This window comes from Gobio gobio (genome assembly GCF_949357685.1).
Source record: "Gobio gobio genome assembly, chromosome: 19".
NCBI lineage: Eukaryota > Metazoa > Chordata > Actinopteri > Cypriniformes > Gobionidae > Gobio > Gobio gobio.
In genome coordinates, this window is record NC_137112.1 from 12,238,792 (window position 1) to 12,257,093 (window position 18,302).

The window sequence follows — 18,302 nt, forward strand, 5'->3', positions numbered from 1 at the left end:
TTTTTTGGCGGCTGCCAAAACGAATTTTTGTCCCGCCAAAGCCTAATTTGAGTTATTGTGATTTATGAATAGATGCTGCGCTTGTGACTGAGTGACAGAGAGAACGATCAGAGAGCTCCTCCCCCGCGCACACTCTCTGGGTCTTCAAAATAATCAGTGTTAGCTCTCTCATATTTCACATATTAATCCAAATCAAAAGGTCGGAAGACCGAAACCATGTTGCACGTGACACATTCTGACAATTTTGTCCTTGAATTACCGCTGGGTGTGAATTGCGCTCAAAAAACGTTGACTCTTTTCTGACCAGCTGACATAAAGAATACTTTCAATAAACGGGAAACAAATTATATTCAGTTATGAAGTGTTTTCTGTGTGTTGACATATTTCGCGATGTTCTAACAGACGGGATTCACACACAACGCGTCTGCTAATGTCCGATTCGTGACCTAATGACTCCTTTGAACCAAATCATTTTAACGACTGGTTAGAACAACTGATCTGTCCAACACTGAACTCACGAATCAGTTTATTAATTTACTCAGAACGCATCTGAAATGAGAACACAAGTGTGCTTACACAATTTAGCAAGAGTGGGTAGGAAGAATTATTTTTAATTATCAACAGTATTTCAGCTTATTTCTGTTGACAATGTGTAGTAAAATAAATAGGCCTAGCCTACAATCATTTAGACTGGATGAGGTGAAACCAGAACAAAGTGGATATTAGCTAGCTGATAATTTTTATTAAATTGCATATGGCAGCAAATTAGGCTTTTTGTAAATTTTTAATGCTACTTTTTAATATTGATATGATTATATACCAAAACAATTATCTGTAGTGTAAAAAATGTTTGGTAACTGTCAGATTACTATTGTATGTTTGACCAATACACTGTTTTTTGTTTCCACTGCTACATTTTATTTGTTTAAAGAAGTTTGATTACATTCTATTTTAGATTTGAATGTACAATTGTTTTTTAAATAAATAAGAATTCAACACTTTACATACATCTGTTATTTTGTCTTAGTTATGTTTAGTTAGTAAAGTCTGGTGCCTTTAGTCTCTTCAAGGAAGTTATAAGGTGGAAGATATACAGTTTATTATTAATTCAACAATAGTATCGGATCGGTATCGGGTATCGACAGATACACAAAGCCCAGGCATCGGTATCGGGACTGAAAAAGTCGGATCGGTGCACCCCTAGTAAACAGGGCCAAAGTGGATTTGCTTTGGCAGCAGAAAACAGTGTCTTCTCAACATGAACAACACCAACCAAACTCTTCCAGTCTCAGCTACAACAACAGCGTTTGAGGGGCAAAGTAGACAATGTTCAGCCAATGAAGACCATAGACTGCCATTATGCAAAGCTGTTACAAACCTACGTAGATTCAGCAGGAAGTGAGACAGGAATTACTGATGACTCGTTTCAGTTCAAAAACGCTTCTTTCTTTTGGGATATATTAGCCAATTCCCACTGTTGGGCCAGTAGCCCTGCAGCGCCTGAGCAACAGAGGGAGCTCACGGACAGAAAACAAGAGTTATGAGTTATACATCAGGTCTAAATGCTCCTTTGATTTTATTTTCCTCTAAACCACTAGATGGCAAAAAAACTTGCCTCAGCACTTTCCAAAATCATGTGGAAATGGGCAGGCCCGGTTCTACGGGGGTGCTAGAGCTAAGCACCCTCAAACGCAAGCAAAATATCAGTTGATACTGTAATAATATTGGCAAAACAGATTTGCACATTTGTGTCCGAGCGCTGAAGAGCGTCAAATGCATCTATTTACAGCGTGTTTTTGCAGTGGTGAGTAATGCAGCCAATGACAGATATAGTCATTGATCTCTCGAACGCAAAGCCGGCCCAAGGCATAAGCGAATTAAGCGACTGCTTAGGGCCCCTTGGCCACCAGGGGGCCCCCAAGAGCACATGAAATGACTTTTTGCTGGATGTTATTTTATGATGATTGAAATTGCGAAATGGCCTTAAACAATTACTAAATAAACTGCAAAACGTTGAGTTTTCTAATATATGCACGGATTGATTCTGACAGCGCTGCACGGATTGATTCTGACAGCGCTGCGCGAGCTCGCGGCGGGCCGGACATTATTTGCTTGTTAGGTTCAAAGTGCGAGAAGGCGCTGCAATTGTACTACTCGTCAGTTGACCGGTAACCTTTTTATGAATGGATGGATTTGAGAATGCGCTATGGTTTAGTGCGAATATCTTGTCTATCGTGCTGCATGTTTTGGACGGAGTACAGCATAGCTTCCAGTTTCTCAGTAGGCTAAATGTTTTTCTGCAAGTGCTATATCGTCCCCTTGGAATTATGTGTACATTTTGGAAGTTTTTATTTAGAAAATAAAAAGGTTATTTCTCTTATGGTCAACAAGGCTGCATTTATTTGATCAAAAACACAGTAAAAACTGTAATATTGTAAAATATTATTCCAGTGTAAAACAGATGTTTTCTGAATATATATATATATAGGCTAGTAAAGTGTAATTTATTCCTGTGATCAAAGCTGATTTTATCATCATTACTCCAGTCTTCAGTGTCACATGATCCTTCTCATTCTCATATGAGGATATGATGCTCAACAAACATTTATGATTATCAGTGTTGAAAACAGTTGTGTACAATGTTTTTACGATTCTTTGAAAGCTTTCTATTTCAGATAAATGCTGTTCTTTTGAACCTTCTATATTCATCAAAGAATCCTGGGGAAAAGTGAGCATATTCAGCATAAGAGACTTCTTCTTTTTTTTTTTTTATGTACATATCCCAGTCTGAACTGTAGTACTGTAAGACTTTGAATATTAACACCTGACCACTCTCGTGGGTTTGCTACTGTTACAAATAAAAACCGTATAAGGGTAGAAACATGACAGCCAGACATGATAATAACACAGCTACAATTAATAGCATTGACACTGGGTGTGCGAATTATCAGGAATTGACAATAGTCAATTGTATTGGTGGCATTCAGTACATTAATACTCCCAAGACCCATAAAAGGCACTTAAAACGTCGTTACAAAGTCCATCTCACCACAGTGGCTCTACAATAATTTTACGATGCGACGACAATAGTTTTTGTGCGCAAAAAAAAAATCAAAATAACACCTTTATCCAGCTTGTTATTGTCTTCCGTGTGTGCCTCCACGACGCATGCGCGAGAATATGACGTAGCGCCAGCGTTCGGGAATCCATGAAATGCACACTTAAGCCCCATTTTGAGAACTACGCTGAGACCTAAAGCACGATCAATGTAGAATCCAACAGCTTAGACGCGCGTCTTCCTCTGCTTGTAAACAAATCGCTTCTGGGTCATGTGTCCGAGCGCCGGATCTGCGTCATATTCTAGCGCATGCGTCGTGGAGGCACACACAGAAGACAATAACAAGTTGGATAAAGGTGTTATTTAGATTTTTTTGCGCACAAAAACTATTGTCGTCGCATCGTAAAATTATTGTAGAGCCACTGTGGTGAGATGGACTTTGTAACGACGTTTTAAGTGCCTTTTATGGGTCTTGGGAGTGTAAATGTACTGAATGCCAATGGAGGCCTATCTGAAGCCTTTCTCAGCCATCAGCTTTCAACTAAAATATCTTCATTTGTGTTCCGAATATGAACGGAGGTCTCAAGCCGCCTTTCCACTGCACACGACAAACGACAGCCGTCGTACAGGAAGTAATTCATTTCCAATGGAGAGTCGTAAAGGGGTTGCGTGGGGTGCCGACCATCTGCGAATGCGGAATTTTTGGATCCGATTTGAGCTTCGGATGCGTTCAAATATTTGAACTTGAGCGACTACACCGTATGCGACACGCCGACCGGATGTGATGTATTCCAAAGTTGTCCAATCAAATTGGTGTGCGCAAGTTGAGAATTCTTTTTGCTAATCACATTTTATTTTGTTTTAAAACTTAAAAAATGTATAATGTAAAATGTATAATGGCTCGGAGGAAACATCTTGGCGAGTATCACCGTTTAGTGAATGAGCTGCCTTAACGTTGAAGATTTCCGTGAATATTTTCGGGTCTCACAAGAGAAATTTAATGAGATCCTTCAGGTTGTTGTGTTGGCCCAAAAATTACCAGGCAGGATACTGCATCCCGGGAATCCATCAGCCCGAACGTCTGGCAATTTGCCTCAGGTACAAACCCAAGTTAATAATAATAATATATCAGGCCTAATACACACATACACGTGTGTATATATATATGTGTGTGTGTGTGTGTGTGTGTGTATGTGTGTATGTATATGTATATATATGTATATGTATATATATGTATATATATATATATGTATATATATGTATGTATGTATGTATGTATGTATGTATGTATGTATATATATATATATATATATATATATATATATAGGCTATACACCCACACTATTCTGTGTACTTGTTTAACCGCAAGGATAAGCTTCTCTCCCATGTTGCCGTGTACGATCATAATGAAATTTCCGTGCGACTGCCACTAGGGGGCAAATTCCGACAGTCGTGTCCGAATGTCGTGTGCAGTGGAAAGGCGGCTTCACAGGTGTCGAACGACATGAGGGTGAGTAATTAATGACAGAATTTTCATTTTTGGGTGAACTAACCCTTTAAGAAAACTGCTTTACAACCCCAGTGAGCAAGATAAAGGGGCCTATAGTCAGAAATACTCACTAAAGATACAAAGCAAACACATATAATTCTGGAATGTATACAGCAAGAAAGGAGAGAAACATTTAGATATGAAACAGAATGAATATTCGGTAGACTTTATCCATTTTTGCTTTCTTTGATTCTCTGGGGACCCCTTAGAACCTTCTGGAGGACCCCTGGGGGTCCCCGGACCCCAGTTTGAAAACCCCTGCTCTACAGAGCAGAGGATATAACATATACAATTTTTTTTAAATATATATCCATTTGTTTTTATGCTCCAAACAAAGTAAGGACCGCATTAAATAACGCATTAAAGCAACATAAAAGGCAGATTAATAGACAAACAGTTGTAGCCAAATATTTTTGAAAGTGATGACTTTTTCCTCACTGTACACTGCTATGGTGGAGCCATTGCTTAGCCTGCACCTCACTAAAGCACCCTCAGTAATTTCACAAGCACCCTCAGTGATTTGATTCTGAAACCGGGCCTGGAAATGTGTCTGACCTTGAGTGATCGCAGACAGCAGCGCAAAGTTGATTATGTGCTAATTTGATCTAATGTTTGATTTTTTTTTAAATGTTGTAGATTAAAGTAACAAATAAGAGAAAGGTCTTATTAAAGATTTTCAGTTTTGTAATTTAAGGTAATTAAAGCAACAGATTTTCAATAAAGGAAGAATATGTAAAATGATGGTTTTTGTGGTAAAAGGCGCCCCTGCTGTTGGGACTAAAGGCACCATATTTAACATGATATCATATATTAAGGTGGAAACCCACAATTAGATATTATCACCATATTTATAACAAAACCATCATATTTAAAAAATATAATATTAATCATATCATATAATGAAATATGATTTAATTTTACTACCATAAATCTATATTAAATTATGGGATCTCCTTCAATGCTTTCAGAATCTTTACTTTTTAAAATAATTTTGTTTCAGTATTTTTTAAATATATTTTTATATTAACATATTTTAATGATAGTATATTTATTGAACAAAAATGAATTATTTTATTTATCAAAATAAACAGAAAAATAGTTTAAACTTTGCTAAAGTGATTGTTTTGAACAAGTATTAACTTAGACAAACATGTTATTTTAGCTGAAGTATTCTTTAGTCTTTTGCACTTATACGATTTTTAAACAAAATAAACCACTTATATTTATTTGAACAAACTCTGTTGCTCCATCAATGTTTAATATAAACATGTATATTTGTTCTGCAATCATACTCTATAAGAATTATGAAAAGCAAATCCATTGTATGTGGATGCCTTGCAGAAGTCCAGTCTCAGCAAAGGCACGGGAAGAGACGGATGAAGCATGAAAACCAAATAAATGCACGATTATAATCATATGATTTGTCAAGTGGCCAATAACTCCATTAATCTGCACTTTGATCTTTGAAACTTTGCAGACCGTTTACATTCACAAACAGCTCTATTACACACTATAAGGTGAATTGCATTATATTGCATTAAATAGAATTATTATTAAATAAAGTTTACACACAAACTATTGCCGTTGAGTACTCACAGGTCCAGATGACAGGCTGATGCCACTATTCGGTGGTGGACGCAAAGGCACCTTTGTGGTTTTCTTGCTTTCAATGAAAAAGTGAGGTTGGTCAAGATCAGAAATAAATGGATGAAGTACATTCAAAAAGCACCAAGAATTTGGTTAGATGCTTTGCCACTTATCCAAACTACTTAATCAGAAATGCACGACCTGACAGATAAATAAAACATAACCTGTATTGAATGAAGGTTATTTATTCTTCTTACCTTGGTGCATCTTTAGGTTTTGTTCTATCAAAAGAAAGACGCTTATTCTGACTATTGTGCACAGTGCTGCTCTCCAGTAAGACTGTTCCCATCACTGGCATTTCTCAACGATCTCCTAAACGGATGAATTCTCTAGTATTAAAGCCACGGAGTCCTTTGATTTGACGGTTTGTCCATTTTTCTCGTTCATGTGAGGTTCACTCCCACAGCTCCTTTAATCCTCTGTGCATCTGTAAATAATTCAGCGACGACCGGATCAGCCTGTCTGTAATGAGATGCATCGGTCAAATTAGGCGTTCTGCTCGATTCTTTCTCGTGCACTAATCGATATGGGGTTAATTGTCTGAAGCCTGTAAATGAGCATATTTACGCAGGCGTGCAGGCTATTCCAGAAGTGAGGATGCTGAAGGGCGCGTTGTTGTGTGGGAAATGTAGTGTCACAGGCTCAGAATAGCTGTAGCTAGTCGACACGACGATGCTGTAAATAGCCTGCCCTACAAGCGACCCAAAGCGCGCTGTTGATATAGTCCTCTTTCGTTTTGAATTGCTCTCATGAATGGAGATTGACGTGTTAGCGCTACGCATTGTTTACGCATTGGACAGGCAGGACGTGAGAGAATGTCTTATCGCATGTACAGTGGTACAGTCTAATAATAATCATTGGTGTGGTAGTTTTGACTACACCTCCCTATGGGATCAGTTAAATGTCAAAGGCGCTTGATCTCTGCGTAGGATATTATTACTACAGCCACTCTGGGCGAAGAGGTCGTCTCCACTTTAAATGTAATATGTTGTGTGTTTATTAGTTTTACCTGGACATTCCGAGGGAATTCATCGTAAAGTTGCCGTGATTGAGGTAAGAATTAGATCTAGAGATTTACACCAGACTGGAACCGCGTCAACTATTCATATTCGTGTTAGGCGTTTATGTTTTAAGGCGTTTGTAGTCTAGGTGAACAAAGCCTATGATGAATTAATAGGCTATGTCTCCAAAAAAAGTACTTAAAGGGATAGTTCACCCAAAAACGAAAATGTGATGTTTTGCTTACCCCTAAGGCATCCAAGATGTAGGTGTCTTTGTTTCTTCAGTAGAACACAAATGAAGATGTTTAACTCCAACCGTTGCTGTGTGTCACTCATATAATGCTTGTCAATGGGGTCGAATTCTATTAGAGTAAAAAAAAAAACATGGGCAGATAACTTCAAATTAAACCTCGCGGCTCGTGAGGACTGTTGTGACATTGATGTCACGAAACCATCGGTTTCTGAGAGAAACCGAGCGGTATTCGTGCAAATATATCACCTCATATCAGAGGAACACTTCAGCTCTCCAGACTGCCATCACTTCCCGTGTGTGTCGTCACGAGCCGCGGGGTTTAATTTGAAGTTGTCTGTCCATGTTTTTTTTTACTCTAATAGAATTAGACCCCATTGACAAGCATTATATGAGTGACACACAGCAACGGTTGGAGTTAAAAATCTTCATTTGTGTTCTACTGAAGAAACGAAGACACCTACATCTTGGATGCCTTAGGGGTAAGCAGAAAAACATCACATTTTCGTTTTTGGGTGAACTATCCCTTTAAGACACTTTATAGCAAAGTAAAAAAAAATTATAAATATGTGAATGTTTGGGTTATTCATGTCAGTCTGTCAATTGGCATCATACAATTTTAGAAAATCAGACTCGTTTTTTTAAATAAATTGTGTAGTCATGTGATATGTAAATATTTAGTTAAATGAAATGGAAGATCAAAAATGTCCACCCTATAGGGACAGATTCAAAATCAAATGCCTAAAAGGCCATTTTGTTAACCTTTTTTTTTAAGTACAACATTATTGATACTCTATATATTTTCGTTGTCACTGAAATTAGTAGTTTTTTTGCTGATTTTATGAAATTATTGTTTAAAAAATTGCTTAACGGGTAAAAAACTGATAACAGGGTGCAAGTGCAGTGTTGGGTAACTAGATTATGTAATTTAATTACAAAATAAATGTAACTGTAATCAGTTACAATCACTGAGAAAAAATTACTTATGTTGCATTTTCTGTAAAAATCTATTTGTTGAATAATATACATTTTTTGCTTTGCCTGTTTTTGATGTGCACGATGCCTCCTGCCATTTAAAGGCCATTAATAAAGCGATGCTATTCTCAAGCTTTTGATTAGTTCTCGTTTGAATTTGCAGAGCACCACATCTGCCAGTTAAATCAATCCATAACATAGCCGCTGAAAACTTTAGGCTACAACCTGTCTGAGAGATGCCACCAAGTGATAAAAAGGCGTTTAGTGCTGGAAATTAGATAAGTAATCAATCAATTACATTACTTTAATAAAGTAATTGAAATAGTTACACTACTGATTACTGTCTTTAACTTTAAATGTCATTTTCATATTTCCCTTAAAGGGTTAGTTCACCCAAAAATGAAAATTCTGTCATTAATTACTTACCCTCATGTCGTTCGACACCCGTAAGACCTCCGTTCATCTTCGGAAGAGAAATGAAGATATTTTAGTTGAAATCTGATGGCTCTGAAAGGCCTCCATTGGCACAATGCACGGTTCACTCTCAAGACCCTTAAAAGGTACTGAAGACGTCGTTACAAAGTCCATCTCACTACAGTGGTTCTAAAATAACTTTATCAATCGGCGATAATAGTTTTTGTGCGCAAAAAAACCCTAAATAACGACTTACATAGTGATGACGATTTCAAAACAAGGCATCATGAAGCTTCGAAGCGTTATGAATCAGTGAGCCGATTCATGATTCGGATCGCGTGTCAAACCGACAAACTGCTGAAATTTGGCGATTCAAACCGCTGAATCGACTCGCTGATTCATAACGCTTCGAAGCTTCATGATGCCTTGTTTTGAAATCGTCATGAGGGTAAGTAATTAATGACAGAATTTTCATTTTTGGGTGAACTAACCCTTTAACAGGGTGGTCGCACTAAGATTGACCACATCGAATTTTAAGGATACAATTCGTAAAAATAGACAGTTAAAATAATCAAGGATCTCGCTGCACTTGCCCGAGTTGTTTCCCTGCAAAAAAGTGATGACTGCTTTATAATATGATGTCATTCAACTTTCATTTAAAGATAAACTAGTCAAAAATAACAGGGTGGACAATACATTGAGGGACAAGCTAAAACCTTGATTATAATTGGTAAAATAAATGTAATAATTGAACATATATTCACATTAGAGAGAATCATTACTGATATACCAACAATGGAAAAAAATGGGAAAAATCATGTTTAGTAAATGTTTTATTTTTCATGAAATTGGGATACACAGACCTGGGGACAGAGGAAAAATAGTGATGGTTGTTCAAAATGCTGTTTTTTAATCAACTTTAATATGCTTAGAGTTCAAATTGTGTTATGTATGGCTAAGACAGGTTTAAAATTGGTATTGTTCAACTTGTTAAGACAGTAAGATCATGATCTTTACACAAAAGGCTCTGATCCCAGGAATGATCCCTTTACATTAACATAGCAAAGTCTGTTATTAAAAATTGCCTAAAAAATCTTTTAGTCCTGGCAAAAGAACAGAAAGATGCTCCTTGGCAAATACAACAACAAATATATTCTCAGTTGTGACTTTATAAATATATATATTGAACACTAGTTAACACAACAAAATGCTACAAGTACACTAGATAAACATAAGAAAAGAGAAAGGTAAAAAAGGACACATACAAATATACATATACGTACACATAGACACATATTCATATATATATATATAGAACAAACATTAGGATAAGCTACATACAATGTTACACTGTTACAAACTGCTTTTAACCCTCTGGTGCTCTTCGGTCATTTCTGTTTTGAAATTTTTAAAATCACTGCTTCATCGGAAGTGATATGAAACTTGGTGACTTTTGTAGCATTAGGTATGTAAACACACAAAAAAATTGGGGTCATGATTCGAGCATGCTAATTGGTCGAAAAAAAAAAAAAAAGTAGCGTTCATTGTCTTCGGTCATAAATGACCGACCATAGGAAATGAATGGGAAATCGGCAAAAACACAAAAATTCTCTGAATATTTGTGTGTACAATCTACAAATCGGCCACGATGCTGAAAAAAAGTACACAGCAGTGAAGGGGTAACACTCTAAAATATCAAGAGTGTGATATTGACACATCCACACACGCACACTTAAACACACACACACACACCTAAGAAAAACTGAACCTATGAACCACATTTGGAATTTTTAAAAATCACAGCTTCATCAGAATGATATGAAATTTGATTTTCTAGCATTAGGTATGTAAAACCACAAAAAATTGAGGGCATGATTCGAGCATGCTAAGTGGTCGTAAAAAAAAATACTCCCACTTGTGCTCTTTGGTCAAAAATGACCACCCTAGGAAATTAATGGGAAATCTGCAAAAACACAAATTCACAGAAAAAATCTATATTTAAAAAAAAAAAAAAAAAACTTTATAATAAAATTCAAATCCATAAAAAAAAATTATTAAATGTGTTCAAAACAGAACTAGGGAATTCTCAAGCCTCTCTAGCGATTACATAGCCTGGCGTGGCCATACTCAATTCTAGTCAGAATATGAGTCTGGTACCCCTCCATTGAGCTTTGATTATGGGGCGTGTTTCAACCGAGCCAGGAAAGACCTCAATTGGATAGACCCACAACCAATCAGAGCAACGGAGCGACGCGTAACGTTAGTTGTCAAATGTCAACAGAACTCAACTGCACTGTGTTGCCAAGTCCGTGTTTTTCTCCATGTCCTCGGGTTGAAGCGACCCCAATTATGTGATTATATAAACCCAGGAATGCGAATTTTAGCAGGCAACCTTGCCAAAATAACATATTTTGCCAACCAAACGCCATTTTTTTCCGGAGAACCCCCCGGAAAGTTATTGTTTTGGGCTATAGTTTTGAGTAGCAATTGTGCGCGACATTGCAAAAACACTTGGCAACCCTGTCTGCACGCACGCTGGATTAAGTAACGTTACAAGAAAAAAAATGAGTGTAAACGATCTTTGCCAGTAATAAAAGAATTTAAGGATACACAGAGTACTTACCAACACGATCATCGTTTCTGAGAGAAATAGTGAAGGTGAACGCATATACGAACAAGTTCTCCGTTTAGGATAAGGGCAAATTCAACCCAAGAGCCTTCGATGACGTGGATGATTACGTTACTGTTGATCATCTGTCCATCATCGTCTAAAGCCCGCCCTGACAATTTCATTGGTCCGAACAGTTTCTGTTCGGGCATAATTACTCCTCTATGGAGCGAGTCCAGACCGAATTGCCTGAGCAAAAAAAATTGTGGGCGGGGCTAAATTCGGCTGGCATCCAGGCTAGCGATTACACCCATGGTTGCATGATTTCTTAAATCATTCCAAAAGAGGGCGCTAATCTGCCTTCAAAAAAAAAATTTTTTGAAGGCCTAGTCTCTATTTTAACCTGAAATACTGCACAAAAAAAATTTTTTTTGTAATTTTCAATGGCAAAAATAGACCATAATTATTGCATAAATATTAAAAAATACCATCAAATCATCTCAAAATACAAAATTAAAAATGTATATTACTGAAGAAAAATAAATTGCATTGGTTTTACTGGGGTGGAGGAACTTTAATTTTTTTTTTGTCCGGTCACTTATGACCGGGAAGACAACCAATGCAATCCCTAAACAAAGAGCACCAGAGGGTTAAAGAATACCGACATGTTTCTATTTCATATTAGTTGTAATGGTATAGCATTGGAATGCAATGAGCACTCAGGCATCTGTAGTGAAGGAATGGAGACCAGACCCAGTTGAAGATATCAAGTTTAGGTTTTACAGATGCTGCAAGTTTTTCCATATTGCAATGTGTTATTATGAGATTGAGCCAAAGGTTTATTGATAGCTTTGTTCTGTCTTTCTAGCAGTGTAAGATTTTTTTTTTTTTTTTTGCTGTAGTTAGTGCAATGAGTATAAATTGTTCTTGATGTTTGGATATAGTTTGTGTAGACAGATCTCCAAGTAATGCTATTTTCAGACACGCTGGGATGCTGAGCTCAAGAATCTCTGATAGCCTGCCCACGGCCTCCGACCAAAAGGCATGGAAATGATTATCAGTATAAGTTGGACAGGGTGTACATTTGTAGTTGTCCCATATGGTAAAGTTTGTGCGTTGTTATATGCATTCTATGTAGCTGTTTGTATCGGATCAATTTAATTTTACTATGACATGACAGAATATACAGTACCGGGGAAAAGTTATCATTTTTATTGTTTTTGAAAGAGGTCTCATGCTCATCAAGTCTGCATTTATTTGATTAAAAATACAGAAAAAACTGTATATTGTGAAATATTATTCAATATTATTCAATAATGGATTTCTATTTTAATATACTTTAAAAATGTAATGTATTCCTGTGATCAAAGCTGAAGTGTCAGCATCTTTACTCCAGTCTTCAGTGTCGCATGATCCTTCAGAAATCATTCTAAAAGAAATCATGTAATATTTGTTTATAACCTGCGATTCATTTTCAGGATTCTAAAATGATAAGAGCATTTGTTTCAGATACGCATTTTTTACCCATGTCAGTAGTCCATTTTTGAGTAGGAATTGCTATATCTTCTGCATATATTCTCCTTTTGCTCGTAGCACAGTGAGAATGGAATCCCATCCGCATGGGTCTGGACCAGCCTTGCAGTTCACAAGCGGTTTTAATGAAGTATCAAGACCTGCCAAGACCTTTCTTCTTCGGGACATCTGCAACACCAAACCGCTTCCACAAAGGACCCCCGTGGCAATACGGCCACCCAGCCCAAAAGCAGGCCCTCATCAGGAGCCCGTCTTCCGGCGTACGCCGTCCTGCGAGCCGGAGCCAAAGCCCATCATGAGGAGACGGGCTAAATCTCTCTCCTCCTCCACAGACGAGCACACATGCAGGAACATGCAGGTCCGCTTCGTAGATTCCTTAGGGTTGGAACTGGAAGATGTGAAGTTCTTCAAGGCCAGCGATGACCCGCTGGTGCCGGTCCACGTCATAACGAGACTGCTGGCAAGTTCTGAGCTGGCGTCCAGGAAAAAGCTGGAGCTCTCGCTTCCCTACTTCCAGCCGTCCTTCCCTGACAATATGAGTGCCGAGTCTGGATTCTTCAAGCGCTTGTGCCAGCAGCGAGTTTGCCTGGAGCAGATGTTTTACTCCGAGCTGGGAATTATAGGCACTGTGCAAGTGCTGAACTTGGCCTACGAGAAAGAGGTTACGGTGCGCTACTCGTATACGGACTGGAAGAGCAGTGCGGAGAGTAAAGCGAGCTGGCTCTCCACCGTCCGCAGAGACGGGCCGGATCCAGAGTCGGACGTGTTCCGTTTTCACCTGCCTGTCCCACCTTTCATCATGCAACCAGGTGCCATGCTACAATTTGCCATCTGCTTCCGGGTCAGAGGATCGGAGTACTGGGACAATTATGCTGGGTGTAATTATAAACTGACCTGCCAGACATACAAACTGACGGTGCCCATAGAGTGTGAAGACAGCCTGGTGCATTTCATCTAACTCTCACTTCAAGTTGCATTCAGGCCCGGTTCCTCGGGGGGTGCTAGAGCACCCTCAAACGCAAGCAAAAGCACCCTCAGTTGATACTGTAATAATTTGGCCAAACAGATTTGGCATATTTGAACATTTGTGTCCGAGTTCTGGAGAGCGTCAAATGCATCTATTTACAGCGAGTTTTTGCAGCGGTGAGTAATGCAGCCAATCACAGATATAGTCGTTGATCTCTCGAACGCGATCAGAATCTGAAAAAAATGCAGTGCTGAGTTAATGCAGGCTCGCGAAACCTCTCTAACAAACAAAGTCAAGACACGATGTAAGTAAGAGATTTATTGTTGACGAGACGACTTCATTTTTATAACGGAGCTTTGTGAGATCGCGATGAACTGACAAAGCAACAGCATTTTAGTGATCGTAGCGATCTTGGCTCACTTTCGAGGCTATAGTCATTCATTGAATAAACTATTATTGCTAAGAGGACCGACGGCCAAATGCACGCTACAAAGTTTCGCAAGTGACATCTAAATAAAAATGCCAGAGAAATATCCTCCTGAGACCCAGATTAGAGGTTTTGCCTCTGTAGAGGACCTTATTTAACGAATTTCTCTGACAACATACACAGTTTTAAGTCTGGATATTCTTATAAAATACAAGACATTCTTATGAAAATATTATTATTACTCGTCTTTTTACATTACAACACATTAATATGCAAATTAGATACAGTGTATAAATGCATTGCCTAGAATGGGAATGGCATTTATGGCCATGTTTATATTGCATAAAGTAAAATGGTATATCCATTTATTCTTTATCTTTCATAACATTGAGACTCGTCTTTATACAAAGTTGGGATAAAAACTTGTAGCTTAAAAATTGTTTGGTGAATGACAAAAAAAAATCCCATTGTTTGTCTATTCATGTCGTTTAATTTTCTCAATAAAGGGGTTATGGTGTCCTCTACAGAGCAGAGGATATAGCATAGCCTATAACATAGGAATAAAAAAGTTTTTTTTATGCTCCAAACAATAAAAGAAAATAAAAATAATCTCAATTCACTAAAACTTTTTTTCTGTTTCTAAGGAAGATGACGTTACAACGAATTGAAGCAATGTAAAGGCAGATTAATAGACAATTTGTAGCAAAATATTTTTGAAATTCCAATTATTGGTAAATAATCATACATTTCTCACTGTACACTGCTATGGTGGAGCCGTTGCTTAGCCTATCTACACTTTACTAGAGCACCCTCAGCAATTTCAGAAGCACCCTCAGTGATTTGATTCTGGAACCGGGCCTGGTTGCATTGCGATATAAACCTACACGTGCAAATTCATCTGAAGGATCTCTTATAGAGCCATGCTCTAATTTCAGGACTGACTGCCACCCAAGAACAATTAGCTTACAATGCATGTTCAGTTCTGTGTTATTATTGCAGGAGGAAACTTGTATCTTTAATTGTTTTTTAAAAGCCAAGATCCCGCACGTTATAGTGCTATTATAATCATTGTTGTTTTCACTGCTATTATTGTAGCTATTTTCACAGCTATCTCTTTGAGAGTAGGTCTTGTTCCCAGACAGCAACATAGGGCTCTATTTTAACGATCTGAGCACATGGTCTGAAGCTCATGGCGCACTTAGGGCGTGTCCGAATCCACTTTTGCTAGTTTAACGATGGGAAAAATGGTCGTGGCACCAGGCACATGGTCCAAAAGGGTTGTACCTAGTCTCTTAATGAGTCATGGGTGTGTTTTGGGCGTGACGTGCAATAAACCAATCAGAGCCTCATCTCCCATTCCCTTTAAAAGCCAGTTGCGCTCGCACCATGGCGGATTCACTATTTACAGAATTTGCAAGCGTCTCTCCAGAGAGGAATCCTTTTATTTTTAAAAATGTTTGTGTGCTTCTGTGTGTGTAACAAGTAGATGTGGGCCGGATCTGGGCGACACTCATAGACTGTAAAAAAAATATGGACGTAGTGTCCGTGACGTCACCCATAGGATTCTGAAGAGCAGTTTTGAAGCGTAAAGTAGGGACGAGCTGGCCGTTGCCATCTTGGATAATAGAAAATGGGCAAAGAGGCGGGACGTGGGCGGAGCTGAGGTGACGCGATGACTAACAGACAGCAGATAAATGGATATCCACCTGTCACTCAAAGTGACCACGCCCTTAATTATGCAGAACTTTAAGGCTTTATATGAAAACGAATGAGTTATAAAAAAATTCACCCCCCTCACAGATGTCATGAAGGGCAAAATTAGCCGTATAGACCAAAACCGTGATTTGTACCAGGCTGTAAACATGTTTTATTCTGCTGTAAAGTCTGGCATTTTAACATGGGGCTCAATGAGATTCTGCTCCCTTCTGGAGCCTGTCCCTAGCGGCCAGTCAATGAATTGCAGTTTAAGTCACTTCCGTATTGGCTTCAAGAGGTTGGCCGCTTGGCGACACTATTTTGCTGTCTGGGCTGTATAAAGATTCTTTCTCTAAATATGTGATTGATTTTCATGCATGACTTCTACACTTCATGCTAATAATGTATTTTGATTTATTTTGAACTAACACAAACATTGAATAATTGGTGATTAACAAAAGTTAAATAAAAAAAAATTATTGCTCATAGTTATTGCTCATGCATTAGTATTAACTCTAACTCTAACTAAAATGTTATTTATAATGCACTTTCAAAACCATAAAAATGGACCAAAGTGATATACATATATAGCATATAACTATACAAATCATAGTAACATAGAATAACAACAATGAACAACACCAACAAATCCAATCACTCACATTTACAGTATCAGACCTGAATAAGAAAGCCTGATAAAAAATAAGGTGCAGTGTGTAGTATTTATGAGGATCTATTGACAGAAATGCAATATAATATACATAACGATTGCTATGTATTGCATGCCTAAATCATTTTACCCCATGCCGCAAAACAAGGTTATTTATGCTCTTAAAGTTTGCATATTTCGAGAAGGATACGTTTGAATGATCATTGTTTATGTTCCCTTGCATTGCTGCTTTTGTTGACCTTTGCCCGACAGAGATTTCTACATCTGCGAATGGCATCTGAAGAAGGCGATCAATGCGCTTCTGACTCTACAGCTGTAAGGCCACATGATAGAAATGTGAGGTCAAATCTAAAAATATCCATCGTCTTTAAACCAATCACAATATAAGCACACCTTTGTCACGTAGCCTGACAGTGGCAGTGCATTCCTCAAATTCTCTGTTTGATGTAGGTTGTGTTTTCTATTGCAATATAACTTAAGTAAACAAAAGCACTATATACAGAGCTATTGTCTTTTTTATAATTAAATGTGTGTTTTTTTTAAATGCGTTACACGTTATTTTTCTTTCTTCAATTGTATAACAATAAATAATTGTGAACAGGGTTGTTGGCATCCCTGATTTAACTTTAACTTTATTGTCCCCAGGTGGAAATAATTTTCCACAGTACTGCACTTGTTTAACACGCACACACACAACATAACCAACATAATACAAAAGATATAATACAGGGGGGGAAAGGTATGTGATGGCTGAGGGAATCAGGCTTCTTCCAAAGCGAGCCCTCCTGCACCTCAGAGCCCTGTATCTGCGCCCTGAGGGCGATGGGGCTAGATACTCATTAAGTGGATGTGTGGAGTCCTGTTCTAATAAAATTGCAATGTGTGTAATAGCTCTGTTGTGTAAGTTCTGTGAGGTTAAGGGTTGGAAGTCCCAACACTAGATTTGTTGATTTGATCCACTACTGTAAGCGAACACTAGATGGCGCTGTGAATCAGGCCGCAATTATTCCACACAGGATCGGGGGGTAAAGGACGATAAAGTTCCTCCGAGCATTCTTTTTTTATTATTATTATTATGTTGGGCAATGGGCATATTACATATTCATAGACACTGTTTAAAAAAAACTGTCTGTATGACAAACGATGGCCTTATTTGTCAGCTTATGTTTGTGAAACAAACTATGGACCCTTTTCACATTTTCGGGGTTCTCAGAAGCGGAAGTCATCATAGTTGGGTAGGTGAACGAGAGATGACAGCAAATATAAGTATTTCTGCAAGCAATATCAGCGAATATGCTTGCGTTTATTGCCCTTACAGAGAAATATCAACCCTGTGCTTCAGTGGCGCTCAGGCATCCATTTCTTCCAATGAAACGAGGCTGACCCAGTTTAGGAGCTAATCTCTTATGCATGAGCTTTAAATGCCTTCATTAATATTAATAATGATGGGTGTCGTGCAAATAACTAAGCGCAATAGCCAAATACAAGAGGAGGTTAGATGCAGATCT

The 18,302-nt window shown here is 38.1% G+C and overlaps 1 protein-coding gene across 1 annotated transcript; it reads left to right on the forward strand.

Annotated features, from left to right (window-relative positions):
- The first annotated feature begins 6,898 nt into the window (after positions 1–6,898).
- On the forward strand, positions 6,899–17,680 carry ppp1r3db (protein phosphatase 1, regulatory subunit 3Db). The gene is made up of 2 exons (XM_079844493.1): positions 6,899–7,307; positions 13,096–17,680. The coding sequence occupies exon 2, from the start codon at positions 13,106–13,108 to the stop codon at positions 13,991–13,993; it is 888 nt and encodes a 295-aa protein (XP_079700619.1). The 5' UTR covers positions 6,899–7,307; positions 13,096–13,105; the 3' UTR covers positions 13,994–17,680.
- The last annotated feature ends 622 nt before the right edge of the window (positions 17,681–18,302 follow it).